Here is a 27,786-nt window from a genome sequence, read left to right as displayed (position 1 = left end):
TAAAATATTTGATTGTAAATGTGTTAACAGCAGCCAGAATTGTATTTGCAAAAAACTGGAAAAATGAAACAATACCAAAAGAGGAAGAAATCATTCGAAAAATAATGGATTGTGCCAAAATGAGTAAATTGACATTTGAAATTAGAGAGCAAGAGGATGAACAATTTTATAAGATATGGGACTTGTTTTATCAATGGCTAAGGGGAAAAAAACAAAATTTTGGAAATGAAAAATGATACACCTATGCCTTAATTGGAAAAAGTAAATGATGATATAATTATGCTGTGAAATAATTCAACAATGATATAAGGAAGTACTAATATAAGGTCTGGTGATATTATGTATAAGGTTAAGAACTTATAATGATATTTCGCTGCTGATAAGGCAATTCTAATAGGGGAACAAATGTAAACTGGTATATATAGGCAGCGATGCCTTGTTGAACAATGAAGGAATAAGATCTCTGAAGGTATGAAATGCAAGATTAACAATGAATAGAAGTATATTCTCTGGGGGAAAACAATGCTAATGTTAACTGAATATATATTGTAGAAGGAAAACGAGACCTTTAGTTACATTAGAGGAAATATCTGAGATGGTAAACATTATTTGAAGATGTAGATGTTAAAACAACCGTAATCAAACGACATGCTGCATGTGATGATGGTTTTTTTTTTTTTCCCTTTCCTTCTTGGACCTTTTTTTGTCCTTTTTGGCCTCCCCCCCTCCCCCTCCCCCTTTTTTTCTCTCTCTGTTTTATTTTGTTGTTTTTTGTTTTTTAAACCCTAGCTTATTGTGGTGCTTATTAAATATACAATAGAGAGATACGGGATGTATAAACTTAGTAGGGATGCACCTGTGATTAAACGACATTGTATGTGAAGATGGGTTTCCCCTCCCCCCCCTTTTTTTCCCATCCTCTCCCTTTCCCATTGTTGTCTGTGTAATAAAAAATAAAAATAATTTTAAAAAAAAGTCCCTCTGTTCAGCTGTAAAGCTCTCCAACTGCCTGCAGATCCTTAGAGGTGGCAGTACAGGCAACTGGTGTGATTTAGGGTTCAATAGGAAATAAGATAGAATCCCTTGGAGAGGGTGGTGATGCCAGTCACTGTTAGGGGTCTTTTAAGACACCGCAGGATGATTTAATTGAGTTTACTGTAATAAAAAACTCAGCCTGTGATTTCCCTCCTAGTAGCAGTGAAGCTCTTCCTCAAAAATGCTTACAGGCCTCTTTAAATACCCCCATAAACAAACAAACAAGCCACTTTCCCAGAGATATTTTATTTTCCTTACCAGTTATTAAGCCTTGTGTTTTGTCGTCTCCTCAGTCTTACTCTTTAGTTTATACATCTTCTTAGTCTGTAAAGAACACTGTCCATGCCTCATAAATTGCTGGGCTCATCTGGCTTAACTGGGCTTATCTCAAAATTGTAAATTCAGTCCAAATTTCATGCATGCAAAATCAAATTTGAGAAGGGGAGTTGGGTGTCCCAGAAAGACTCATAAGGCAGAAATGCCTCCCTGAGTCCCCCAACTTCCCTCAGCCTGGCTTCCTCTAGAGCAGCCTCCCCTGGGGAAGGGAAGGCCATGGAGGGGAGGGAGGCAACTCTCGGAGGAGGTCCACAAGCTCTTGCTGGAGGTGGGCTAACTGGCTGTCTGGCAGGAGACATTGCTGAATCCTGTGAAGTGCTGAGGCCTCAGTGAGGCCTTCGTATTCCTGGACGGTTTTGGTGGGCAGGTGTCCTGCCAGTTCACAAACGGCCACATTGAAGGCCAATTCTTCTTTGGTACCGAAGCAGGCTTTGCGCGCCCAAAGGAGGACCCGGAGGCCAGATCGAGCTCTGGAGCCGAGGGGGCCCGCGGGGGCAGCCCCGCGGGTGGCGAACAAGTTGTGAGCAATCTCTCGCTGGCTCAGATGGCGGGTGGCCCGGCCGATCCGATGGGCCAGCGGCTCCACCTGCCGCACATCTTCGCAGTAGAAGAAGAAAGCGGGCGCCGGGGCTTCCCGCAGCAGGTAGAGGCCCGCTTCGGGCAGGAGGGGCTCGCCGGGGGCGGATTCCACCGAGAGCTCCCAGTCCAAGTAGAAGCCGTGCAGGTGCAGGTGGTTGACGGAGGCGAAAGCGCCCAGGCTGTTGAAGCCTAGGCGGAAGCCGGGGTGGGCACTGAGGAGCACGGCGTCCAGCCCCGCCAGCAGAGCCTCCGGGGTGAGGACCTGCGGCAGGGCGAGAGCAGGGTCCGGGATGAGAAGCACGTGTCCCCGCTCCAGCGGGCTGACGTTGATGGCCACCAGGGTTCGGGGCGAGCTGGCCAGGCCGGGGCAGCGCCGGCGCAGGCAGAAGAGGATCTCCTCCCGCCGGATCTGGCCGAAGTTGAACTGCCGGGGATCGAAGCTCTGCCGGACACTGCGGACCTCCTGGGGCCGCCGCCTCTCGGTCGCCCGCTGCACGTTCAGCTGGGCCACCAGCGCCAGCCGTCCCGGCAGGACTCGCGTCTGCAGCCGGCCCAGGCGGTAGCGGAAGAGGCCCCGCCGCAGCCGCTCCTCCCAGCCCTCCAGCAGTGCCCTGTCGAAGCGCGACCAGGGGGGGCTGCCGGCCGGTCCCGCGCCGCTCCTCGGCCACTCCGCCCCGCGCAGCACCAGCTCCTCCGGCCCGTAGCAAAAGACCTCGGGGGGCTCCGCGGGGTTTACGCCGCCCTGGCCGGCCTCCCCGAGCCCCTCCGCGGCCATGCGGGAAGCCAGGCGCGGATCCCGCGGCGGAAGTTTGGCAGGGAAGACACCCGGCCGGAGGGGCCCCGGTGCCCGCCTTGGCCGCGCCGAAGCTCCGCGTGGCGACGGAACCGGCTCCCGGCCGCCCTCCGACCCCGCAGGCGCTCCTTCTACCGAGCCGGCCGGCGCCGCAGGGCTGTCCGGCAGCCGCTCCGCCCAGGGGCGGGACGAGGGGGAGGAGAAGGAAGAGGCGCCCAGGGGGAGCCGGAGCCGCGGTTGCCAAAGGGACAGATGGGGGCTTCGGCCAGCCGCCTGCCCCGCGACCTGCTGGGCGAGTACCAGGTGCGGGAGGCGATACCAGGGAGGGAGGGAGGGAAGGAGGGAGGGAGGGGAGGGGGCTGCTGGGGGTCCGGCCTGCCTGCCTGCGCGGCCCCTGACCGTCCCTCTCCTGCAGGAGCTGACCTTCCTGAGCAAGCAGGAGATCCTGCTGTGAGTACGCGGGGCGAGCGGGCGGGCGGGTGGGTCCGCGGGGCGAGCGGGCGGGCGGGTGGGTCCCCGAGCCGCAGGGCTCCCGGAAGCGCCGCAGGAGCCGAGCCAGCCGCCGCCCTGTGCGCCTAGGGCCCGGAAGCGCCGCCTGACCTCCGCCTCGCCTTGCAGCGCCCACAAGCGCTTCTGCCAGCTGCTGCCGCGGGAGACGCGTGCCCAGGCCCTGGAGACGCGCGTGCCCGAGAGCCGCCTCCTGACGCTGCCCGAGCTGCGGGTGAGCCGCCCCGGAGCCTCCAGCTCCCTCCCCTCCCGGGCTGGGCGGCGGGGTGCGTGTATGTGTGGCCGGCACTGAAGCCCCCGCCCGGCTCTTGCAGGCGAACCCCTTCCGCCACAGGCTCTGCCGCCTCTTCTGCACGGCGGAGAACGGCGAGGCGGCGCTCTCCTTCGAGGACTTCCTGGACCTGCTGAGCGTCTTCAGCGACTCGGCCACTCCCGAAATCAAGTCGCATTACGCCTTCCGCCTCTTCGGTAGGGCGGGCAGGCTGCCTCTCTGGAAGGGCCCATGGGGGCTTCGAGGCGCATGGTGGGCTCTTGTGGGCCAGAGAGGAAGGGCCCTGCCCGCCTGGGAGGGAAGGCTGCCTGGGGCTTCAAAGGAAGGGAAGAGGTGGGGGCTGGGGTCCCTTCTCTCCTGGCCTCTGGCTTTCAACCAGCCTGGGACATTCCTGCCCTGGAGCCTCTTTTCCCAAGCAAGGCAGGGAAGTTCATCTGCTTTCATCTCCCCCCCACACTTGCTGATTACATGGGGTGGGGGGGTGGGAGTGGCTGTTTCTCTGGGTCCTTGAATCTGCGCCTGTTATCAGACTCCCTTTCACCTGCCAAATGGGGGGGGGGTGTTCTCCCAGGCCTGAATGAACTTGGAGCTCAGCCTTTCCTCCTAAAGACCCCTTACCAGAGCTGAGAAAGCTTCTAGCTTTGGGAATGCTAAGTGCAGCTTCTTGCCCCATTTTTTCCCTAGATTTCGATGATGACGGCGCTCTAGATAAGGAGGATTTGGAGAAATTGGTGAACTCCCTGACGGGAGGAGGAGAAGACAGCAGGCTGAGCCGGTTGGAGATGGAACAGCTCATTCAGAATGTGAGGGGGGGGGGAATGAGGAGGGTTAGCAGAAGTGGCACAGCCAACTCTGACCCACAACACCTCCTCCCTCTTTGGGCAGATCTTAGAGGAATCTGATATTGACAAAGATGGGACCATCAACCTCTCCGAGTTCCAGCATATAATTTCCCGCTCTCCAGACTTCACCAGGTACTGCCTGTTTTTTTTGTGGGGGGGGGGGGGGGTGGAGCTTTGGCTGAATCAGTTGGGGTTTTTGGGGGAGGGACAGTTGTGCTTTAGAAGGAACCTGGTCAGCCTTTGATGATGAAGCCGTCCTATCTTTTTCTTCCAGCTCCTTCAAGATTGTGCTCTGATTCTTTTCTTCTACAAGTTGCTCGAAGATTCCACCTCTCAGAAAGTGGCCCATTTTCTCACAGCAACAGGAGCCCAAACCTTGACCCATCTAGCTCTGAGAGGCACTTAAACCAGGGCCTTGCAGTCATCTCAACCAGCCGGTCTTTCTATGAGGAGGGCTGGGTGGGGAAAGGACATTGGGAGCTGTGGCTGCTGCTATTCTTTGCTTCTGTCTCACCTGGAGGGTCTGAGCGATGGCTTGGGGTGACTGCTGTAGGCGATCAAAACTCAAGAGCAAATTGTAGCAGGGCTTTGACGTTGCTCCTTCTTCTGCCTCCTCGTGGAGCAACTGAGACTTTTTCTATTGCAGGGTCTGAATCACGACCATTTTTCTTGCTTTCTGAGTGGTGGGGAAGAGCAGCAGTCTCTGGAGTTTGATAAATATACTTGTGACATGATTTTATCTGATTTCTAGTTTACTAAATAAAACTCAATAAATGGAACCCACTCATGTTCCTCCATCTTTATTTCACTTTCCAAAGAACAAGCTCCTCTGTATCGCTCCCAGCACGGCAGAAGGAGCCCAGTTTTGCCTTTGAAGGAGCGAAGAACAGAAAAACAGGAGTTATGCCGTCTTGCCACACATTTCAATCCAACCCTCTCAGGTGGGAGGCTGACAGGAGTAGGACTGCAGGAGCCCCATCCAGTCCTTGGCCAACAACTCTCTTCCCTCTGGGAGCCCAAAGCAGCCCACCAAGAAACCTGCTTCCAGCGGTGCAAGGAACTTTCCCTGCAGGAATCCTGGAGGGTCTTTGGCCCTTCCAGGCTTTGACACCTCGGGTGGTAGGGACTTGGCCTTTTCACAAAACAGCCACTCCAGTTGGTGAAACAGGCCAAGGGAGACGGTTTATGGTCACAGACCACAAACAAGGATCAGATAATCAACAAACTCCTAAACCAAAGTCAAGCCCCTTGTTAGGGCAACTGCACCTGAGTTAACCAGTGAAGAGATCTGCTGGAAACAAATGGCTTCCCCCTCTTCAGGCCAGCCAAGCATTTAGGAATGGGGCAATTATTCAGAGCACCAGCTGAGGTTGGAAGGACAGCACAGGAATGGTTTAAATGGCTTCACCCAAGCATGGTGCAAGAGTCACTACTCTTTCCTCCCCTGGAAGGCAAGAGATTACGTCTGTGTGAAACAGACGGGTTATTAAATGTTTAGCTGTGGAGAAAGGTCCCTTAAGGTGTGATGATCTGGAGTCTGGATGATGAAAGACAAAACTTTTGAAATGGGCTCCTTTTAGGAGCCGGCTGTAGCTTCTGTTGTTCTGAAGGACACCCTGAAGGATGCTCCCCGATGCTTTCTGCTCATCAGTGGGTGTCACCAGGACCAGGTCTCTGGTTTTACACACAAAGAAACCACACAGAGGAGTTTTTCTGACACAAAATGGTGCAGTAATTTCCCCCCTAGTGCACAGTTCATTAGAGGTCAGACCAAGGTATCTCCCAGGTTTTCCTTCCCAAAGACAGGATGTTCAACCAGAGTATCTCCTTTCACAGGTGACTTCCAGGCAGGTATTTGGTACCATGCAAGCTACCCTCCCAGCAATGGTTCCCACAAGGCTGAAGAAAGGGGAGCCAGGTTGTCCCATTCCGTCCCCTCCTGGCAGTGCTAAGGACTTCTGGCAGTGCACCGCTTGAGCTGAAGGGCACCCTAGAACGGGAGGCTGTACCTGGTTCTACACCTGGAGGCTACCCCTAAGTGGCATTACTGCCGTGGCAGGAACCGTGCCGCAGAGCTAGAGTGCCTGGCCCTATTCCTTAGCTGAGTGGGGCTGCCCTTCTGCCTGGTCCTCTGCCAAAGTATGGGGACACCAGAAGATTCTGCCCTGCTCCTTTCAAGCCCGCAGAATGACACTCTTGGGGAAGGTCACACAACTGAGTCCTGGATCTCAGAGCCAAGGCGAACCCGAGGGCGCTGGGCGGGACCCAACACCTCCACGAAAGTCTTGGATATATTAAGTGGTCGCCGATCAGACTCCAGAAAAGCCACAGGGGGGCCGGCTAGGGACTCATGCCCAGGCATGCTCACCACCAGACTCTCGCACAGAGCCTGGTAGCCCTTGTGGTCTGCCAGGGCACCAGGCACATTCAGGCCAGAGAGGGGAGGCATGTTCTCAGCGGGCAGAATCTCTCTGTCCTGCGAAATCCTGGGCTGGGACCAGCCGCATCGGCCTTGCTTCAGGCAGACCTTCAGGCTGACCTGGTGCTTGTGCAGCGTGAAAAGGATCAGCAGCGTCAGGGCAACACTGAAGAGCCCACACATCACAAGGAACTCAGTCCAGTAGGTCCTGCCCTCCAACAGCCCCGAGACGTTCTCCCCCGAGATGCTCCTGGAGGTGCTAAGGGTCTTCAGGGGGTCTTGGGCGGGCACCAACTTGGCCCAGAGCCCTGGCTCCACACTCACACAGTAGCTTGCCATCAACTGCTGGAAGCTGCCCTCATGAGACCAGCATTCGTAGCGCCCCACCTCGGCTGGACTGCCCACCAGCAGCAGCTCTCCCTTGGGCAGCACCAGGACAGCGGAGCTGAGGGCAGCCCCGTTTTGCACCCAGTGCCGGGAAGCCAGGTTGGACAGCAGTGGGCAGGGCAACGGCATCACAACGTTGGGCTGGAGCACCACCTGCTGACATGGGGCTTGCTCTCCTGGAGGAGGGAGAGAGAGGGAGAGAGGGAGAGAGGGAGGGAGGGAGGGGGAGAGGGAAAGGGGGAGAGAGAGAGAGAGGGAGGGAGGGAGGGAGAGAGAGAGAGAGAGAGGGAGAGAGAGAGAGAGAGAGAGACCGTCAGAGCTGGCTTTGTAGAACCAGCATTCTCAACAGCTAACTTGGCTCCAGCACAGGAGAAACCAATCCCTGCATGATGCTCCTGGGCTTTGGAGCCAGAAGGAGAAGGCCGGTTTCACTCCCCTCCTTCCCCCAACTTTCAAATCCCAACCCCATCAGATGTGACCCGTTACCTTCTGAATGGCCGAGTTCCACGCCGCTGGTCTGGCAAAGCTGGCTTGTCTCAGCCCCTTCGATGTCCTGAACCCAGGTCCTGTTGGGAGAAAGAGCGTGAGGCCTGGGAAAAAGGGGGAGGAGGGGTACCCCCAAGAACCACGTGCCCCTGTAAGTACACCACGCAGAGGAGAAGAGCAGCAAGGGACCGGGAGAAAGGAGGGGGCTGCTTCCCACACACCATAAGGACCGGGGGTTGGAAGCCAGCCTGTGGCAGGAAGCACTCACACTGACTGGAGTGGCCAAGGGCTGGAGATAAACAGCTGACAGGCCCCTCTACTCCAGGCACAGTAAGGGTCTCCAGCCAGGACACATTCTCCACAGCTCCGATAGAGACTGCAGTTGGCCACGGGCACCTGTGCCAGGGCATCATATGAGGCAGCATAAACCAGACCCTGAAGGAAGAACAGGAGACCTTAAGGCATCTTCATCCAAGAACATTGGAAGAGGCTGTGCCACAGTTACTCTGCCACCTCCTGAGGGCAGAGGCATTGCCCAGGCATCAGAAAAGATGCCTCTGCTTTGATTAGGAGGGTGGGGGGGCTTCTATTCTGATCCAGTGGCAGCCGCCTCTTGTGAACGAAGCAGGGACCCAGAAATGCATCCTTCCCAAGCAGAAGAAACAAGGCAGCGGCAGCTGCTGCCTGTCTGGCCCTGATTCAGAAGTCCTCCAAACACCTGGCCCAGAGGCTGCCCAGCCACCTGCTTCTCTCATGCAAAGAACTGGGGCAGGGTCCCCCGGCCTCCCCTTGGCTTCCACTCTTGCCTGGGTAGAGTCCAGCAGCAGCTCTAGGACAGGTTGCTCCGGAGGGAACAGCTGAATCTCCTCAATGATCCGGACTCCTCGCCTCGTGATCACTGCCTTATGCAGGCGGCCATCATCTACAAGGCACAAGAGGTGCCCGTTGAGAGGCCCATGGGCTGCCCCCATGCCCCTCTCCTTCTTCCCTGCGAGGAGGACTTCTTTGCTTCTTTGCATCCACCATCTGAGCTCCGAGAAGATGGGAAAGGCCCAGCTTTGGATCTAGCATCACCTCTGTCTTTCCTTGGCTTGCATTGATCCCCCTCCTTTTTTCCCCTTCAAATTCCAAATCTGCAACTCACGCAATCTGCACACAAAGCCATTTATATGCTGGCTTGATCAGCCTGAAGCCGTGGCAAAGCCAAGGCGGCAGCAGCAACAGAATCAAGGAAACCGGCTTCCCTGCCCACCTTTCTGCCAGTCTTGCTCACCTGTGCCCAGAAACAAGACATCGTAGGTTTGCTGCAGACTCTGGACACGCTGCACACTGAGCTGCTGGTAACGAGAGCGGGGCTGCACAAGGAGGGCCTGGCTCCTCACCGCGCTGTTCATGAGGAAGTGGTCCTTGAGGTAGTTCAGAACCCGATCCGGCATCTGCAGGGAAGAGCTGATCTTCATCTGGCGGCTCTTGTGGTTGATGCACTGGGAAGAGCAGGAGGTTTCTGGTGAGCCCGAGCAGAGCCCTCGCCCACCCCTGGGCCTCCCTCCCTCCGGATTGCTCTGGGGAGAAAACCAAGAGGTTTTGGAGTTCCTCTTTGGCCTGCTGCTCTGCGAGGCTCCTAGCCTTCAACTGTTTTAACCAAGTGTCCCAACAGAGGCTTTCTCAGGAAGGAACTTTGCTTGCTTTTTCTCACCCCCCAAAAGAGGCTAGAATTTGGATAGTGCTAAGTTTGGAAGTTTAACCCAAACACAAAAGGTAGGAGCAGCACAAGAATTTACAAAATCTGTAGTTCAAGTCTTGTTTTTAAAATAATGCGGTTAAGATGTCTAGACACTCACAGAATTATTCTGCCAACAACATGCAGGCGAAGATGAACATTTGCAGATCTACGGCAAAAAAGCAGAGCAGCACCAGCAGCTGGGAACTCCAGAGCAGACTGACGCTGCTGAGAGTGGCCAGGGCGCATGGCTGACTTACTGAAATGTGATGGGGAAGAGGAGAAATCTACTGCACCAGGAATCTGAATGGTGGGGATAGGGAGACCCGCCGTGAAGGAAAGCTGCAGTTTCCTTTGCATTTCAGACAGCCCAGCCCCCCACCGCCTAGCACTGGCCTTTGAGCTGGCTGCCCGTGAAGGGCGTCCCTCCTTCAGTCTGGTCCCAAGGGCTACAGGGCTGGGCAACAGTTTAACTTGGAAGCTTCTTTTTCACAAGGAAATCACATTTCTGGTGCATCCTGTTTAATCATGGATTCATCATTTGGACCAGATGAAGTTTTTCCAGCCCCCCCCCTTTTTTTTTACTGTCTGGAGCAAAGGGGGCCGATTTCAGTCACCCACTTCAACTCCTGCTGAGAAAGCAGCCCAGTTAAGGCACCCCAGAAAGTGGCTGTTCAGGCTCTTCTTCCACACAGCATCAGAGTTAGTTAGGTGTGTGGATTAAATGACAGCAGTGACTTTTTGAGGACACTGGCTGGGACCACTCCTCACTTTGAACCCATGAAGGACTTTGCTGGCTGCTCTGATTTTGATTTAGCAGTGATCTCAATTCCTGATCAATTAGCATCAACCAATGATAACTGACAAATTAATTTGAAGCCTTTATAGGAAATAAGACAACTATGAGAGCCCTCAGCAGAGTCCTCCCTAAAGGACAGAGAGCAAAAGGGGAAATAAAGGGAGAAATTAAATCACAGGAGAAACCACCTTCTACCAGTTACCCACAGTTGATGAAAACACCCATCAGAATCCTCACTGCTCTCTCCTCCTTCAGGGGGGATGCTGCAAATCATCACAATGCTCCACAGGGGAGCAACCAAAGCCACCCAGGCCCTTGTTGTCACAGAATTCTCATAGTAGCTTAGAAGAAAGAGTTTGGCTAACCAGCTGGAATGGGGGCAAAGGATGGTTCCTGGCTTTTACACAGCGGCTTCCTATCAGGCTCCTGTCCTTTTCAGCCTGGCTCCCAACAGTCAGAAGATCAGATCATTACTAGCTGCTCCGTTTTGGAAGGTCTCCTGATGAGATGGGCAAAGCGCAAAGGGGAGGCAACTGCCCCAAGACTACCCAAAATAGAAACTGCAGCCCACCCAATACTTCCTCACACGACCCTTTTCCAAAGGTTGCTGGGCCTTCGGCAGCACCCCCTTCCCTCTGCAACCGGTATAGTAGATATTAACAAGACCCCCTTTTAGTCCAGACTCTCTCTCTGTTTGTTAGATGCAGGGCTGATCTGATCTGAGTGCTGTGAGCTATTGTAAGTTTTGCAACTGCTAGTAAACTTTGAGTTCTGAACTGATTATATGATACTGGTCTATGTTATTTGGATTATCCCTTAACTGAAAGACGTTGATGACTGACTGTCTTATCTGTGTATGACTTGGACTGTTTGATGGACTCTGATACCTCTATTTCCACGAAAGTAAAAGCCTATTTAAACTGCAGTGTCTTTGTATGCTGGTTTGTGTGTTCTCCAGCACAACTCTCACAACGCTTCGCTGAACATACTCACTCTCCCAATGGGGAGCTTACCTAACAAAGGGGACAAATTTCCTGATGCAACAGTATGTGTGAAAGACCTTGGGAGCCAGGAAAGGAGGCTCCCAAGGGAATAGAAGAGAGGGCTTGTCCACAACAGCAAACTGGGTCGTGGGAAAAGGCTCAGAGGAGACCCTCCCTCGGTTTTTGCACTATAAAGGAGACGGCAGACTTGCCAGACAGACAACCAGAGAAGCTAACTCTACTGAATTGTAGAGCTCCACTAACAGAACCTTGCAGGTCTCCCTGTCTCCCACACACCATTCCATGTGGCCTGGGACACTGGTGCCCACTGCAAATGCCAAGCGCCTGAACGGCGATCCCTCGCTCTGGAGATGCTGCAGCAGCCACAACTTCAAGGATCACTCATCAACTTCCTTTCTTTCAATGTCGCTGCAACTTCCAGTGTTCACTGAATAAGCAGTTGGTAAACGCGAGCTGCCTGTACATCTATCTCTCTCCTTCTCCCTCCCTCCCTCCCTCCCTCCCTCCGTGTGTGTGTGTGTGTGTGTGTGTGTGTGTGTGTGTGTGTACCCAGAGCAATCAGTAATGTTCTGTTCAGATTAGACGGTCTGTCTTAGTAGTAACCTAACCGAAGAGGGAGGAGAGGAAGACATGGGCAGCGGAAGCCACTTACTGCTCCAGGGCGAGGTTCTGGCACAGGATGGACATCTGTGTACCACTGTTGGGTCTCCCGGTTGACTTCTTTGTAGAGCCCATCATCAAAGGCTTCCTTCACATCGGAGACAGAGAAGGCACACACCGCTGCAGCCCCAGGGCCTTTCCTATCCCTGGCAGAGAGGGGCAGGAGAGGCAGCGTGAGCCATGGCTGCCCAAAGAAAACCCTTCCCCCCATTCACCTGCATACTGGGCCTTAGTCACGAGGTGCCCCTCTGCCTAGGCCAGCACCCTTTGTGGGTGCTTTGGTGCCAGTCCCTCTCCAGACTCACCACTGAGAGGTAAAGACCCCATAGAAGACCGTCTCTGGCCATCCGTCGCCTGACGTCAACACAAACATGTCCTGAAGGACGTTGAAGAGGAAGCCATCCTCTGGGTGGGAGCAGAGCAGCTGAGCCTTCAGGAAGGTTGTCCATCGTCGCTGGAGCACACGCTCTCCACCCAGGTCACCCTGGGAGGGGGGAGGGGGAGGAGGAGGAGGAGGGAGGAAGAACAGGAACTGGGATAAGAAAAGCAGGCTTGCCAAAGGTTGCCTCTCCCCCGGCTGAGTGTCAACAGAGCCACTTTCTATGCCTCCTTTTCACCTCGGAATGGCCCCTCAGCCACTGAGCTCTGCACCTCCAGCCCAGGGGAGCCCGCCAGCCTTCCGCCCTTAACGGAGCCTTTTGAGCCCCTGGGAAACTCTGGCAGCCAGGCGCAGGACAGAGAGTATGAGGAAACCAGGACAGCTGCCAAGGGCCACACAGCCGCAACACCGGTTTCTGACAAAAGCTTTGCAGAGAAAGGCAGGACGGATTTTTGCACCAAACAGCCATTTGCTCCTTTTCATCCCGCTGGGAGGGGATCAAAAGGTTCTCCGAGCGATCCTGGAATCACTCAGCAGACAGTGGCTCCTCCTCATCTACCTGGTGCCGTCATGGAAGGAAGGTAAGATGGGCACCATGCAGACCCTTCCAGCAGACCGACTCGGAGGGAGGCCAGGAGCCTCAACTGGAAGAGCATCTCTCTCGTCTCCCTCCAGGGCTGCCCTTCCCTGCTACCCTGAAGGAGTCCTAGCAAGAGGAGCAAGAATTGCTTTCCATCTGCCACCACCCACGGATTGACCACCCACAGATTTGAAGGGAAATGCCCTTTCTGGGGGAGCCCCAGAGCTGCCCGAGGAGCTGGCAACCTCCCCTGATGATGCTTTGAAAGGACTAGCTCCTTGTTCCGATGCCGGAGTCAAGTTCTCCCTGGAAGGCATCTGGGAAACCAAGGGGTGCGCTGGCTGCCTTTCGGCACTCAGCGGGTTGCTAGCCGGCTCAGGACACCACGGCCAGCTTGGCACTGCAGAGGCAGAGGGCAAAAAGGGAGCAGTGGCACAAGCAGATTTTGGCTCCCGCCCCCCCACCCAATGCCCCTCACCTTGCACACACGTGCAACACGGGACACAACAGTGTCTTCAAAGAAGTCAAACTCCTTGCCGGTTTCACTGAAGAAGAAGTAGATCTTGCCATCCTCATCCTCCGGGCTGCTGCTCTCCTGCAGGAAGGCTGAGCCCACAAAGAACGGCTCTGCCCAAGACAAAGAGGGGTCAGGCCCTTCCTTTAAGGGCCCCAGAAGAACCAGGCAGGAGGAGGAGAGATGGCTCCAACCAGCCTTCAGGGTCCTTCAGAGCAGTCCCAAGTGCCAGTCTCGGGGCAAAGACTCTGTTGGCAAACATAGGTAAAATGGTGGAACCTCCCCCTTCCCCCTCTTATTCCTTTGGGGAAGAACGTCCCCCTAGAGAGAACTCCTCTGCTTGAATATTTATTTGGCCAAGTGAGATTAGACACACACGGAATCTGTCTCTGGTGCAGAAGCTCCAGCGTACGTGCAAAACAACAGAGTAATGATGATAATAATAATACCAACAGGAGGGGGCAGTAAAGAAGATAATAAGGATAAATAATAATACTACAGCCAGATTATGTGTAAATACACATAGACATTAGACCGAAGCAGGTGTTCAGCAGAGTGATGGCACGAGGGAAAAAACTCTCCCTGTGACTGGTTGTTTTGGCCTTTGATAACAGCGTCCCGAAGGGAAGAACTGAAACAGACGATGTGCAGGATGGGAGGGGACTGGAGATAGTTTCTCAGCCCTCTTCCTGGCTTATGGAGTACACAGGTCCTCAGTGGAAGGCAGGTTGGTTGCAATTGTCCTTTTTGCAATCTTAACTATTCATTGGAGTCTCTACCTGACCTGTTTGGTTGCTGGACCAACCCAGACAGTTACAGAAGGACAAACGACAGACTCAATCATTCCTCTATAGGACTCTATCAGCAGCTCCTGGGGCATCTGAATTTCCTGAATTGATGCAGGAAGGATCTTCTTTGTTTTAAGGATGGTTCTAATGTTAGATGTTCATTTCAAATCCTGAGAGATTACAGAACCCCAAAATGTGGAGGCGGCTACTGTGGATACAATGCTGTTGAATATAGTAACAGGTGGTAAAATAGAAAGGCTCCTCCTAAAATCCACTCTCATCTCTACAGTTTTGAGGGGAGGGGGTAGGGGGGGCGCTTCAGGGCTTTTAGCAAGGCGTTCTCTGCCCGGTTGCTGGGTGGGCATGACCATGGTGGGCATGGCCTAGTGGGCCTTCTGCACCACGGCTGGGTGTGTATGTGTCATTTTTGCCCTCCCCAGGCTCCGGAGGCTTTCCTCGACCCTTTGGGAGAGTGAAAATGGCCTCCCCGAGCTCCGGATGCCCTCCAGGGGCCAAAAACAGGCCCCTTTCCGGCCTTCCAGAACTTCCAGTACTTACCTAGCATCCCAAAGGAGACACGTGGAGACTCCTGGGAGGGTGGGGAGGGCCAGCCATTGGTGGGATTTAAGAGTTTGCCGAACTGGGCAGGTTCTCAGCTAGAGGATCACCCGAACCCGTGCGAACCCGCAGCAGCCCACTCTTTTTAACTTTTAAGCATGTTCAGTTCCAGATTTTCAACCTCCCATCTATATGCAGACTCAGCACCGTCCCCAACGAGGCCAATGACTGTTGTATCATCTGCCAACTTCCCTACTTTAACTGAGAGATCCTTCGAGATGCAGTCACTGATATAGAGAGAGAATAGAGTAATGGAGAGAGAGCCCACTGCCCTCAGGGGCACCTGTGCTAATTGTCCTGGTGATTGATGTGACTTTCCGTAGCTTCACCTGCTGCTTCCTAGCTCTCAAAAAGCTGATAGTCCAACTACAAATATGAACAGGCTCAGTAACCCGAATCAGTTTAGCGTGAATAATTTCTGGAATGATGGTATTGAATGCCTAAAAGTCTACGAAAAGATCCAAGCGTTGTCCCTGGGGATTCAAGATGTTGCAAGCTCCTCACCGTAAACAAAGACTTGGAAATGCCTAATCTGAACAACTTCCAGCAGGTTTGTTCCTAATATGTACAGCAGTTTCTGCAAAGTGGCGTCTTTGGCATTAGATGCCTGGCCAGAATAACACATGAACATATGTGGGAAGGGGAGCCCCAAGCAAATTCAAAACTGCTGTAATTACAACTTTTAATCTGGCTGCTTTTTAATTTCATTTAAATTCATGTTTATGCTTCATGGTTTAGGTACAATTTTCTGACAGAGTACTAAGGGCAGCTTAAAAAATAGATGAAGCAAGATAACAATGTTGTAAACATGTGACTGCAATAAAATGAAGGGTAATCGGCAATCACATGAATCCAGCAATTGCTCAAATCCTAGAACCTTTATGGACCTGCCCATGTTGGCTTCGTGGCAAGAGCCAAGAGCTCTGGGACTCCACCTAGGAAGCAGTCACAGGTTGCCCTTGTGGAGACTCATCCAAACCTGGCCAAGATCACCCAGAGCTGCCCCAAGCCCCAAGTAGCCAGTGGGCAGAGACCTCCACATCCAACATCAGAGCCCAAAGAGAATCTAGGAAAGCTACTGAAAGGCAAGGACCTCTAAGTCCATGGAAAGAGCACTCTGCCCTGCTCCGTGCTTGTCCACCTTGAGTGGCAGGGTTGTTATCTAAGCACTGTATGAATGTCAATCCCACCCCCAACCCCCAGGTACCACCATCATTGCCCTCCTCCCATCCACCCATCACCTTGCAACCAGTTGAGGGAACTTTCTGTCTTGATGGGCGGGCGGCTGCCAAGGCTGCGGAAGATGGTGGGCTCGTTGCCCTGAAACTTGCTGACAGTCCCCGTATACAGTTCCCCATCTGAAAGAAGAAGGCAGCCATTAGAGGGCCATGGGAAGCTTCCTGCCTGCACCACCTGGATCTTCCCACCAAAAGAGTGGACAGAAGATCCCCTCCCCCATATTGTCCATGGTCAATGAGTCCAGGGGAATTTGTCCTTCCTTGCAGGCAGCAGCCTCTCTCCCCCCACCCGAAGGCACCCAGGGTGGCCTCTTCGAGAACCCCCAAGCTCCTTACCAACCATGATGGCTGTAGATCTGTACTCCGGGTCAAAGGGGCAGCGTCCCTTCCCATCCTCCAGCAAGAGCTGCCCCGAAGGGTCTCGCTGCAGCTGGAAGGCTGGCAGGCTCTGCATGAGAGGAGGCAATGACTGGCAAGTCACTGATTGGAAAGGGCAAACCCACAAGCCCCACCAGCCTGAGCTGCCCAACTATGCACAGCCCCATTTTCAATCTGTCCTCTCTCCTGCCCTGCAAACTGATCTTCCATGCAATTTCTGTCTTGGGGAAGACCCTGGATGCAAATTCTAGCAGGGAGCCCACATGAGGAGGCTGCAGAGCCAGGCAGTTGTGCCCACCTCTCCCCACAGCGGGCAAGGCAAGGGGCGCTGTCCGGAAGGTGGCTTCAGGCTGGGTCTTCCCACTACTTTGGAAGAAGAGGGCTTGATCCTGCACAAGGCTGATTTCGGGCACAAACAACCACACATGTTCTGCCTACAAGACAGCCTGGCAGCCTCTCTAAGGAACAACTAGATAAGGTTCCAAGGAATTTGGGGAGGGAGGGTTTGGGTCCTTTGGCAGTTGCATGCAGTGACTCCAGACTATCTCTGTGCTTGATTTCCCCCTCCCCCCTCGCCAGGCTGGGTGAAAACCCTCAGCAGGGACTCACTTCAGCCTGGGGCTAAAACATTCCTTATTCTGAAGATTATCATCGTAAACTAGATTAAAGACATTCAGCTTTTCTGGAGGAGGGGGGCACTCAGAACTCTGAGTCTGTTCATGCATAATAGGCAGGACAAGCGTAACAAGGAAACCGGTTCTAATGCAAATAAAGTCAGCCTCATTATTCTGTTCCACAAAACATCCAACTATTTGCAACTACTGATGGCCTCAGGCTAGGCCTTGCTAAGCCAAAGGAGAACAACAAGGGCTGGGCGGGGGAGGGGGAGAGGTGGTCCTCACAATGTAGGTGCAGGTGGGGCTGAAGGCGCTGGTCCCGCAGGTGTATAGGTGGGTCTCATTCAGCTGCAGGAGGACCTTGATGTAGTTGTGGCAGTCTCTCTGCAATGGGAGGGAGGGAGGAAGAGGAGGCAGCTTCACTCAGGACCAGCCAGACACAGGCAGCTCCTGCTGGGTTTGAGCTGCCCTGGGAGGAAGAGGCAAGGTCCCGATGGGTCCCAGACTCCCAGCGGAACTGAGCCCTGCTCTTCTTGCCAGAGTTTATCCCCAAGACTGGTGTTACCCACCTGAGGGTCCTTGCCCTTGAAGATGCACTGCTGTTTCTTTTCCTCCTCAGCGTGCCAGATGAGCTGCAGGAAGGAAAGCAGGCTGCCATCACTCACCTGGCCTCTCCAGGAGGATCCTTTTCTTGTAGTGCTTCTGGCTGGTTCCTTGAGCTGCCGACTCACCGGTGCTCCCCTCAAACCTCACCAAGCAATGCCAGTCTCAAGCAAATTGGCAGGCTCCGTTCCAGGTCCAGACACTGAGACGGAGGCAGCCCCGAGGCCGGCCACAAACCCAATCTTTTCTTGTTTCTACAGGCAATGGCTGGAGGCGGAACCCCAACCAGACCCTCCCCGTCACCCTCAGCGTTTCAGATATGGTGGCTGTGTAATGAGATGGCAGGCAAGGGAAGCCATGCAGTTGAAGGCTGGGAGGGAAGAGCGTTCTCACCTCTACCAATACGGCATGGCTGCTCCTTCCAGCCTGCGGACCAAAGCTTGGCCTTCTGCCCTTAGGGGCTGCTAGTCAGAAACACCACCCAGGGCCTCCTTTGACTACCCCTCTTAAGCAGAGGAGACCCAGTGACCAGGGCATCCGGACTGACCTGCTGGTGCTGGGGCCCGGGAGAGAAGGCCCTGGTGTTCAGAGCAAGAAGCATCTCGCGGGCACCAACGTACAAGGCCTGCCCATCTGGGCTCAGAATCATTGTGGTGTAGTTGGAGACTCCAGGCATCTGGAAGTTGCTCCACAGCCGCTTCCGGGGAGAATCTGGGGGTGCAAAAATGGGAGAGATGACTGTGAGTGGATGCCATGCCCAGGTAGCCTCCTGGGCATCTAGCCTGCCAACAATGACAGAGGCTACAGGATCAGGTACCTGTTTCCAACCAACAGTGAATAGCATTGTTTCCGCTCTGATTTACGTCTGTTTGACATTCAAGAAGCTGCTGCGCAAATCAAGCATCACATTCAGAGCAGTGGTGAGTTTCAAACATTTTCACTACCGGTTTGGTGGGCGGGGGATATGTGTCATGTGACTGAGTGAGCTTGGCCAACTTTCATGCCCACTCAGTCACATGAGACCCCCCACCCCCCACCTAGCCACGCTCACCGAACCGGTAATGAAAATTTATCCTTTTCTAGCTGGGAGGCTTCTTTGCCAGCCAGCCGCTTCCCAGGAGGCCGGCGAAAAGTCCTCCGATCCGCGAAAAAGCTGCCGCTGCTGTCACCATGTTCTTCACACATGTACATCCCTTGGACTTGCAAGCCAAAAGGGGAAGGGGTGCATTAATGTCATTTAAAAAATATATATTGCATGTCTGTGATTCTAAGAGACAGATGTAGCAGATGTGAATTAAAATGCTCTGATCAAATACATGTTTTAAACATGTTGATTACATGTATGTGTGGCAAAGAATAGAATGCAAGTCTAAAAGCACAATTGATTTGATAGTTCATGATGGAAATTTGAGAGAATGAGTGAAGGACACAAGGGCAATAAGAAAGCAGAAGTCAAGAAAAGCATTAGAAGTGAATCTTCCAAAGGACCAAAAGGAAAAGGGCAGGAAGCTGCTTGGACCATGGGGGGGCGGGGGGGAATTACACTTCATGTGGCGTTTCATTTGTGGGAAGTATAAAAAAGTGAGTTAGGTGGAATTATGAAATGCTAGAGAAACAAGGAAAGTAACAGATGAATCATAAAATTAAGTTGCTGTAATAATATGCAAAGAGAGAAAACAATTGTTGCAAATAAAATAGTCGAACAATACGAATACTTTAAAAAAAGAAGCAGGAAAACACAACTTGGAGGGGGGAAGGGAGGATTATTTTGGAAGCGGGAAAGAAAAGGGCTAAACGAGGAGCTACCTGAAGGGTGAATGGCATTAAAAACACAGGTGATAAAATGAAACAAAATTGGACTGATTGAAGGAAAAAATTTGAGATTTATATTGGTACTAACTGTTATTATTTCTTATACAATTGTCCCGTACCTAGTGTTAAGAAGATTGATTGCTTGTCAGGTATTTGCTACCACGGATATGTCTGTATGTTGTATATAAACCATTGTTAAGTGTCTAAGTCTCTGTGTGCTGTCTTTGCTCCTGGGTTATCTCCTCACAGTAGTCACGCTGCGAACGCTCTGACAATCAGGGAATCCATTTTCTGTAGAATTGTCTGAAGTTGTAGTCCCACTACCTTCTCAACAATCTTCCCTGGGGATTGCTCTAGATTTGTCCAAATCGAAGACCAATTCTGGACAAATTTGTCCACATTCATTGTGGATGGCATTTTTATGTGTGGGCTCACCACTGCCCCCTCCCCCACCCTCTCCCTGGAGCCTTCCGAATCTTGATTCGATGGGGTACTGCCAGGACTGCACAGGAGGCTGGTACTTCCTTGGGAGGAAGCTCATCCCAGGCCACCTGGGAAATCAAAGCCTCAACGGCCAGACCGAACCAGGAAACTGATTCCACAGACTGACCAGGACTTTGCTTGGCTGTCGGAGGCTCCAGTCACAGACTCTTGCAAGCCTTCCTGAACTTCCTCTCCCTCCCTCTGACCGTCCAGCTAGTCAAGGAGGAGCCAGCAGAAGACCTGCCTGCTGGAGGGGTTTAATGCAATCTAAGGGCTTCCGGGTACCTTCTCCAAGGTCATCTCTCTGGCTGAGCACTCAGGGCAAAAGGCTGAGAATCTCGGCTCCTTGTACAGTATTGGTATTATGGCTTTCTTTTTCCCTTTTTTCAACTTGTATTCCCCCAACCATAAATCAGTCATATAAGTAAATATGCAGAGAATATGAAGGTTTCACCACACTTATTACCGTTGTGTGCATATGTGGAGAGGCAGTGTGCTGTGGCGATTAAAGACGCTAGGCTAAAAACCGGCAGATCCTGCGTCCCAAGCCCACCTGAGGCTCAAAGCTTCTGGGCCAGTCACAATCTCTCAGGTCTTGGAAGAAACAGGCAAGGGAAAGCCACTTCCAAAAACACTTGCCCAAAAACCTGTAGGGTCTGCCCCAAGCAGTGGCTGGCAGCAACTCTGACTTGAGGGCAACAAAAAGGGGAGGCTGCATATGGGGTCCTATCTGTCTCGGTCTGATCACCGGATGCTAGCAGTGCCCTAGGTCTGGATGCTGAGTCATGGCATCTAGACTTTTTTTGGGGGTGGGGGGGGGATTAAAAAGCTTCACTGCTTACCCAAGTAGCTTTTTCTGCCTGAACAAGTTGGTTAGGGGGACCCCATATATGTCTTCCAGACCAGAGGTGGTATTCAATTGGTTCGCACCGATTTGCGCAAAACAGTGGCGGCCATTTCCCCGAGGTCGGAGAACCAGTAGTGATGGCCAGCTGGTCCCCATCACTGGATGTTCACCCCACCTCAGCTTCAGGAGATGCGGGGACAGGGGCAGCGGCCTGCATGGCTGTGAAGCTTGGCAGGCCATTGGCCCTGTCCCCAGCAGGCTAGCGTCTCCCAAAGCTGCCAGCCATGGCACAGACAGGGAGGCAGGGGCAGCAAGCTTCGCAGCTGCCTCCATCTCCACCAGGCTAGCGTCTCCTGAAGCCACCAGCATTGTAGTAGCTGTTGCTACTGGCATGCCGCAGTTCCAGGAGGGTGGAGAGCCCTGGAAACCTCTGCCGCCACCACTGCTGCTGCTGTTACCAGCTGTGCCAGGCAAAGTTCCGGAGCAGTGGAGAACCCTGCCTTGCTGTTCTCAGCCTGCTTGTTTTGTGGAGTGAACTGGGAAAATGATAGCGGGAGTCCCTGGAGAAGGAGCACGCAAACAGGAGTCTTTGTTCCTTGCCAAGCTGATGGCGTCTCATCAGAAAAACAGAATTCAAGCATACCTGGAAATAAACAAGATCAGCCCCTTTTTGAGGTTTACCTGTTGCTGAATGATTCAAGTCATTAGTTGCCTATTAGCAATCAGATAGATCCTTCCCCCTCCCCCCTCTGACACACATTCTTTTTCTGTGAGCTGCTTCTTTCCCTTTCCAATGGGGGGGAAGGAGAGAGAAGAAAGAAAGAAAGAAAGAAAGAAAGAAAGAAAGAAAGAAAGAAAGAAAGAAAGAAAGAAAGAAAGAAAGAAAGAAAGAAAGAAAGAAAGAAAGAAAGAAAGAGGAAGAGAGAAAGAAGGAAAGAAAGAGAAAGAGAAAGAAGGAGGAAGGAAGGGGAGAGAGAGAGAGAGAGAGAAAGAAAGAGGAGGAAGGAAGCACCACAAACTCTGGCACTAGACATGGCTTCAGAAGATGCTTTGAAACAGCACAGCAACCTTGGAGGCCATCTAGTCCCACTCCCTGCTGCAGCAGGAAACCTTACATTGTCTGGATTATTTGGTGCCTCTAACAGAGAGGAAAATTGCCAGAAAGGAGAAGGAGTTTACTAGGACAAGGCTGCCATGCAGAGGAAGGCAGTGATAGTCCTTGATTTATGACTACAATTGAGCCCAAAATTTTGGTTGCTAAGCAAGACCATTGTTAAGTGAGTTTCACCACATTTTACTCAATCCATGACATCTCCTGGCTCTAACAGTCATGTGTAAGCTAGGGAAGAACATCTGAAGGCATGTGTAATGTTCTAATGTACAGAAGTTTTAGTTAAATTTGTGGCAGAAAGTGGACTCTGGATTTTTCCAAATGCAGTGAGATTGAATGTGTATAGTTTTAGAAGAGCTGTGTGTGTGTGTGTGTGTGTGTGTGTGTGTGTGTGTGTGTGTTTGTGTGTACATACACATATATACAGTAGATAATATATCTTTTTGTGGGCCTATACACGCTCTATACTATGTAATATGTATATAGACACATATGGCATATATGCATAGGATTAAATAGTATATTTTGGATGTTCAGTTCAATAGTCGTAAATAAATAGACAGGGAAATTGTATCTCGTTGAGGCCTTTGAGGTGAGGAGAGGCCAGGCAAGGTGCCCCTTGCTGAGAGTGACCACAAGTTAGCCACGCCCACCCAGTCACATGACCAAGCCACATCCACTGTCAGAACCATCAAGCCATGCCCACCAAACAAGCCACACCCACAGAACCAGTAATAAAAAAATTGAATGCCCCCAGACATATGCAGTTTGTTCCTCAGAGGCCACACTTAACAACCCACTTCAGGATTTAGGAATTGGAACATTTACAGCCCAATGACTCTCTGCCTCTCCAGATTAGGTGAGAAATGGAGGACATCTGTGGGGTCCCTTAACCAAGTTTCTCAATTTGAAGAAGTCACTAGGATAAGCACCCAACGTTTCCAACCAAAAAAGAAAACCAAGTTGCCATGACTCAACTTCCAGCCAACTCCACCTAGACGACTGAAAGCCTTCATCAATGTAGCGCTCAAGGAGTTTGCTTCATCTTCCTCAGGGAAAGGAAGAGCCCCTAGACTGGCATTTCAGAGGCCATTTGGTCTAAGGCACTGCCGGCCTTCCCAACCCAGCCTTGCCCACTTCATCCGAACCCCTGGGCTAAAGAAGCCCCAAGTCTCCTTGCAAAGTTAATTCATTTTGTTCTGCTAAATCAGAGTCAAGATCTGAGCCAACGTGATCACCGTCACCATGGAAGAGTTCGGTTAACCCCCAAAGAAACATCCTCCGCCCCCTTCCTTCTTCCAGGCTGAAACTGAGCATCTGTATCATCATCTGAGACGCAACGAGGGCAGAAAAGCCTTCCTTCTCTCCACTGGGAAAGCCCAAATGTTCGCTTGCACCCATGTCTGCTGGTGCCCTTGGCTGCCAAAGGGCAAAGTCGCCCATCACCCTCAACAAGGGCTGTGCCAGGATCATCTGCTCTCCTGCTGAGAAAATAGCCCAGCCCAGCTGGAAAGCTCGGGTACCCCAGGCAGATCCCCTAACTGTTGTCCTTCCCTGCGGGAGGCCAGGGATGCTGACTAGCCACAGGCTGGCTGGGAAGAGGCCTGGCCACCTCAAAGGGGAGGCCCAGCAAAGACTGTTGGTGCACACAAGCTTTTAACTGCCATCTTTTCTTCCTATTTGATACTGCAACTTTTCCTTGCCTTCCTATTTCTTGCTGCTCTTCTGAATAACTCTCCTATAAGCCTCTCCTATAAGGGGACCCCAGTGGGTGAGTTTCATCTGCCTATGAATGGATGCACTGTCCAGCGTGGGGCCTGGTGAGGAAGGAAGGAAGGAAGGAAGGAAGGAAGGAAGGAAGGAAGGAAGGAAGGAAGGAAGGAAGGAAGCAGCAGCAGCTCAGAGCCGTTGGGCCCTCTGACAAGAGAAGTCAAGAAGAGCTGAAAGAGAGAGAGAAGAAAAGCACCACTGCAACTATTCTGCCAGGAAAAGGAAAGAGAGGCCACTACTCTGCTTACCCTACAAAAGGCAGGGAAACAAAAATTGACCCTTGCTGGGCCATCAGGCAGCCTGTGGAGGAAAAGGGGCAGAAGGGCCCACGTTTAGCCTTGTGGAAAGGTAGCTGAAGCCCTCAGGGTGGACCCTCAAGGATGTCTCATACACACACACCTCAAGGCCCCCTGCTTCTTTTGGGAATGGGGGTTGCAGAGGCAGCCTTAAAGGTAAAGGTTCCCCTCACACACATGTGCTAGCCGTTCCCGACTCTAGGGGGAAATGCTCATCTTCGTTTCAAAGCCAAAGAGCCAGTGCTGTCCGAAGATGTCTCCGTGCTCCTGTGGCCGGCATGACTCAACACTGAAGGCGCACGGAACGCTGTTACCTTCCCATCAAAGATGGCTCCTATTTTTCGGTTCCACCACAAATCCGCGGTAGACTAAAGAGCGCTCGACGAAAGCGCGTATGTGACGTCATCACAGCGCGATGAAAACGGCACGCTGTGAGCGGTAAATTTAAAATTAACGCGAAAACCTTACCCTAACCCCCCCAAACCTAACCCTAAGCCTAACCCTTAACCTAACCCTTAACCTAACGTTAAACCTAACGCTAACCCTAAACCTAACCCTAACGCTTAACGTAACCCTAACCCTTAACCTAACCCTAACCCTAACCCTAACCCTAACCCTTACCTTTATGTGAATCGGCTTGCTTTAATTTAATTTTAATTTTAATTTAATTTATTTTTAATTTTATTTGTCGCGCTGCTGATGACGTCACGTACGCGCTTTGATCGGGCGCGCTTTAGTGGACCGCGGTTTTGGCGGGTCACGTAATTTTCTACTTGCATTTTTACATACTTTCGAACTGCTAGGTTGGCAGAAGCTGGGACAAGAGAGGAAGTTACTCCAGGAGATGATGGGGTCCCTGTTGCATCCGCCTGGATGCAGCCAACAACCGCAGCTGGAGCGTGAAGAAGATCCAATTGGCTCTAGTGCGGCTGCCGGAGGTGGAAGAAATGCCGGCACCCAGTTGGTTCCCTGCCAGACAGCTGTCAGTATAAATAGCTATCAGGCGGGCATTGTTCTGTTCTCCTCCCGTTGTTGTTAGCTTTCCTAGTTGAATAAAAGGTTACATTGAAGAACCCTCTCCTGCGTCTGTCTGAATTTAAAACTGGCGACGAGGATGAGTGACACGCCATTGCCGCCGCTTCTACATTCGCCGTGTTCCGTCCTGAGGCGGAATCATGGGATATGTTCCTCGAACGCTTTGAGGTCTTCTTGCAGGCTCACGACCTGACTGACCTGTCTGAGGGGCAGAAGAGGGGCGTTTTTCTGCACTACTGTGGCCCCAAAATGTTTCAGCCCCTACTCCTGTGCACACCATGCTGCTTGACTTGCTCTTGGACAGGCTGAAGGTCCACTACGAGCCTACCCCTTCTCGCTATGCTCGCCGTCAATTCTTCCGGCGCTGCATTCAGACTGACAGCCAATCCATTAGTCAGTACGTGGCTGCTCTGAGGGCTGCCGCGATCCACTATGAATTTGTGGATCTCGATGACGTGCTCCTGGAGCAGTTCATCTATGGTCTACAGGACATCAACCTCCATCGCTGCATCCTGTCCCGCGCTGAGCTGATCCTGAAGATCGCTGTGGACGAGGCGCGAGCCTATGAAATGGCTGGAAAATCCACACCAGATCTCCGCCGTTTTCCCCCATCTGCTTTGGCTTCGCTGCCTCATTCCTCCGTCCACTGTCAACTAGGTCCAGAGGACCCTCAGTCAGGGGTTGACCTGAGGGCTGCTTCCCTCAGGGATGCCGGTGCCTGCCTCAGCTGTGGAGGCTGCCACTCTCGCTCTTCCTGCCGGTTCCGTTCCGCCCTGTGCCGCGAGTGCGGGAAGAAAGGCCAGCAAGTTCTCCTGCTGTGGACCCGAGGGCTGCCAGGATGCCCGTTCCTAGCGGCCGCCGACCTGCCTCCACCCCTTCCTCCGCCTGTCAAGGGTGCTACACTGTCTCGGAACCCGAGGGCCCTTTTCCTGACTGGCTGGTGGACTCTGCCTCAACTGCCACAGGGGATCGGGGTAAGATGCATCTCGGCATCTTACTCGACGGCCGACCCTGCACCATGGAGCTGGACACTGGCTCGGCCCACTCCATCATTTCTTGGGACACTCTAAGAAGCTTGTTCCCTCACCTCCGTCAGAGGCGCTTATCTCCCTCCACTTGTCACCTCCGGGACTACCAGGGCAACCCCATTCCCGTGGTGGGCTGCGGTACCTTCTTGGTCCAATATGGCCGGTTCAAGGCCCCCCTGCCCCTGATTATAGTCCGGAACCCCCTGGCCTCACTTTTGGGGCTCGACTGGTTTGGCCTTTCTATTGGCAGTGTCAATTTCCTATGCCTGGCTTCCGACCTAGATTCCCTCTTGGCTGAATTTGCAGATGTGTTCGATAATGCTCTGGGTTGTTACAAGGGCACCCCCATCTCCCTTAATCTGGACCCCTTGGTGGCACCAATCCACCTTAAGGCTCGAAGGGTGCTGTTTGCCCTTAGGGAACGGGTGGACACTGAACTAGGTAAACTGATCTCACAGGGCATCTTGGAGCCCATGGATCACTCCCCATGGGAAACCCCTATAGTACTCGCTATTAAATCTGACGGATCCCTGAGGATCTGCACAGACTATAAGACCACCGTAAACAAGGCATTGCAGGCGCATCCCTACCTCGTGCCGGTTGTCCAGCATGTGTGGGTCAGGGGAAATTTTTTTGCCAAATTAGACCTGGCCCAAGCGTACCAGCAACTTCCTGTGGATGAAGCCATTGCAGTGGCACAGACGATTGTGACACACCGTGGTGCCTTTAAGTGCCGCCGCCTTCAATTTGGCATCAGTGTTGCCCCAGGGCTTTTCCAGGGATTGATGGAGCGGTTGCTCCATGGCATCCCTGGTGTGATGCCATATTTTGACGATGTCTTGATTGCTGCTGCCGATAAATCAGGACTCGTCAAAACTCTTTGGGTGGTGCTGACCAGATTTAGAGCTTCAGGCCTCCATTTGAAGCGCTCTAAATGTCAGCTGGGCGTCCCTTCGGTTGAATTTTTGGATTACCTCATAGATTCTCGAGGTATTCACCCCACTCCCGCCAAAATTGACTCCATTGTCTCTGCCCCCACCTCTTTCAATAGGGCGGAGCTCCAAGCCTTCCTGGGCCTTCTTAATTTTTACTCCGCTTTTATTCCTCATAAGGCTTCCATTGTGGAGCCTCTTCACCGTTTGTTGGATGCCTCCGCCCCTTGGGTCTGGACTAGCTGCGAAGCACATGCGCTCGCGGCTGTCGAACGCCTCCTGACAGCTGCCCCCATACTCGTCCAATACAATGAGCGCCTGCCCCTTCTCCTCACCTGCGACGTCTCCCCCTTTGGTGTCGGGGCCATTTTGAGCCATTCGTTGCCCGATGGCTCTAAGGCCCCGATCGCCTTTTACTCCCGCACCTTGTCCAGGACTGAGCGCAATTACAGCCAGCTGGACAAGGAGGCCCTTGCGGTTGTGGCAGGGGTGAAACACTTCCATCACTACCTCTACGGCCGCCCCTTCACCCTTTTAACAGACCACAAGCCCCTATTGGGCATTTTGGCAGTGGACTGACCGACCCCTCCCATCATCTCCCCCCACATGTCCGCTGGTCCAAATTTCTGGCCTCTTATTCATATCACCTCCTCTACCGGCCGGGTAAGCACATGGGCCATGCGAACGCTTTGAGCCGTTGCCCACTGCCCATGCTTGTCTCCGACCCTGCCCCCTCCTCCTCCTTCGTCTCGCTTATTGACGATTTGGAGCTTCCACTCTCTGCTGCCGACATCGCCCGCACTACCCACACTGACCCTCTCCTCTGGAGGGTCCTGGACTCCGTTCACTGGGGCTGGGCGGCAGACACTCGCTCCGCCGAGTTCCTGCCGTTATTCCACTGCCGGGACAAGCTGTCCAT

The 27,786-nt window shown here is 52.8% G+C and overlaps 3 protein-coding genes across 5 annotated transcripts in view; 1 reads left to right on the top strand and 2 right to left on the bottom strand.

The window, feature by feature from the left end:
* Positions 1-1,326: 1,326 nt before the first annotated feature.
* GDPGP1 (GDP-D-glucose phosphorylase 1) lies at positions 1,327-2,870 on the bottom strand. Its single transcript, XM_014069054.2, has one exon. The coding sequence runs from the start codon at positions 2,723-2,725 to the stop codon at positions 1,556-1,558; it is 1,170 nt and encodes a 389-aa protein (XP_013924529.2). The 5' UTR covers positions 2,726-2,870; the 3' UTR covers positions 1,327-1,555.
* A 34-nt stretch (positions 2,871-2,904) lies between these two features.
* Positions 2,905-5,146, top strand: CIB1 (calcium and integrin binding 1). Its single transcript, XM_014069291.2, has 7 exons — positions 2,905-3,046; positions 3,159-3,193; positions 3,362-3,464; positions 3,565-3,718; positions 4,206-4,324; positions 4,407-4,495; positions 4,638-5,146. Exons 1-7 carry the CDS (start codon positions 2,996-2,998, stop codon positions 4,657-4,659), a joined length of 573 nt encoding a protein of 190 aa, XP_013924766.1. The 5' UTR covers positions 2,905-2,995; the 3' UTR covers positions 4,660-5,146.
* A 298-nt stretch (positions 5,147-5,444) lies between these two features.
* SEMA4B (semaphorin 4B) overlaps positions 5,445-27,786 on the bottom strand; it is a 32,330-nt gene continuing 9,988 nt past the window's right edge. For 2 of the 3 annotated variants that reach the window (XM_087704423.1, XM_087704425.1), the window contains exons 2-14: positions 18,101-18,264; positions 17,520-17,582; positions 17,236-17,334; positions 16,292-16,403; positions 15,959-16,075; positions 13,276-13,424; positions 12,144-12,322; positions 11,831-11,984; positions 8,929-9,139; positions 8,462-8,577; positions 7,924-8,090; positions 7,656-7,735; positions 5,445-7,345 (exon numbers count right to left, since the gene is read on the bottom strand). In XM_087704423.1, coding sequence (XP_087560549.1) covers positions 6,570-7,345; positions 7,656-7,735; positions 7,924-8,090; positions 8,462-8,577; positions 8,929-9,139; positions 11,831-11,984; positions 12,144-12,322; positions 13,276-13,424; positions 15,959-16,075; positions 16,292-16,403; positions 17,236-17,334; positions 17,520-17,582; positions 18,101-18,264 — 2,387 coding nt within the window. In that variant the 3' untranslated portion in view covers positions 5,445-6,569. The remainder of the gene's footprint in view (positions 7,346-7,655; positions 7,736-7,923; positions 8,091-8,461; positions 8,578-8,928; positions 9,140-11,830; positions 11,985-12,143; positions 12,323-13,275; positions 13,425-15,958; positions 16,076-16,291; positions 16,404-17,235; positions 17,335-17,519; positions 17,583-18,100; positions 18,265-27,786) is intronic. The other variant, XM_087704424.1, reaches the window with a different exon arrangement.

This window comes from Thamnophis sirtalis, unplaced genomic scaffold (genome assembly GCF_051295495.1).
Source record: "Thamnophis sirtalis isolate CommonGarterSnake01/CBP01778 unplaced genomic scaffold, rThaSir2_p1.2 scaffold_2, whole genome shotgun sequence".
NCBI classification, from domain to species: Eukaryota; Metazoa; Chordata; class Lepidosauria; order Squamata; family Natricidae; genus Thamnophis; species Thamnophis sirtalis.
Note: the sequence above shows the minus strand (reverse complement) of the source record. Positions and strands in the feature narration are given on the sequence as shown.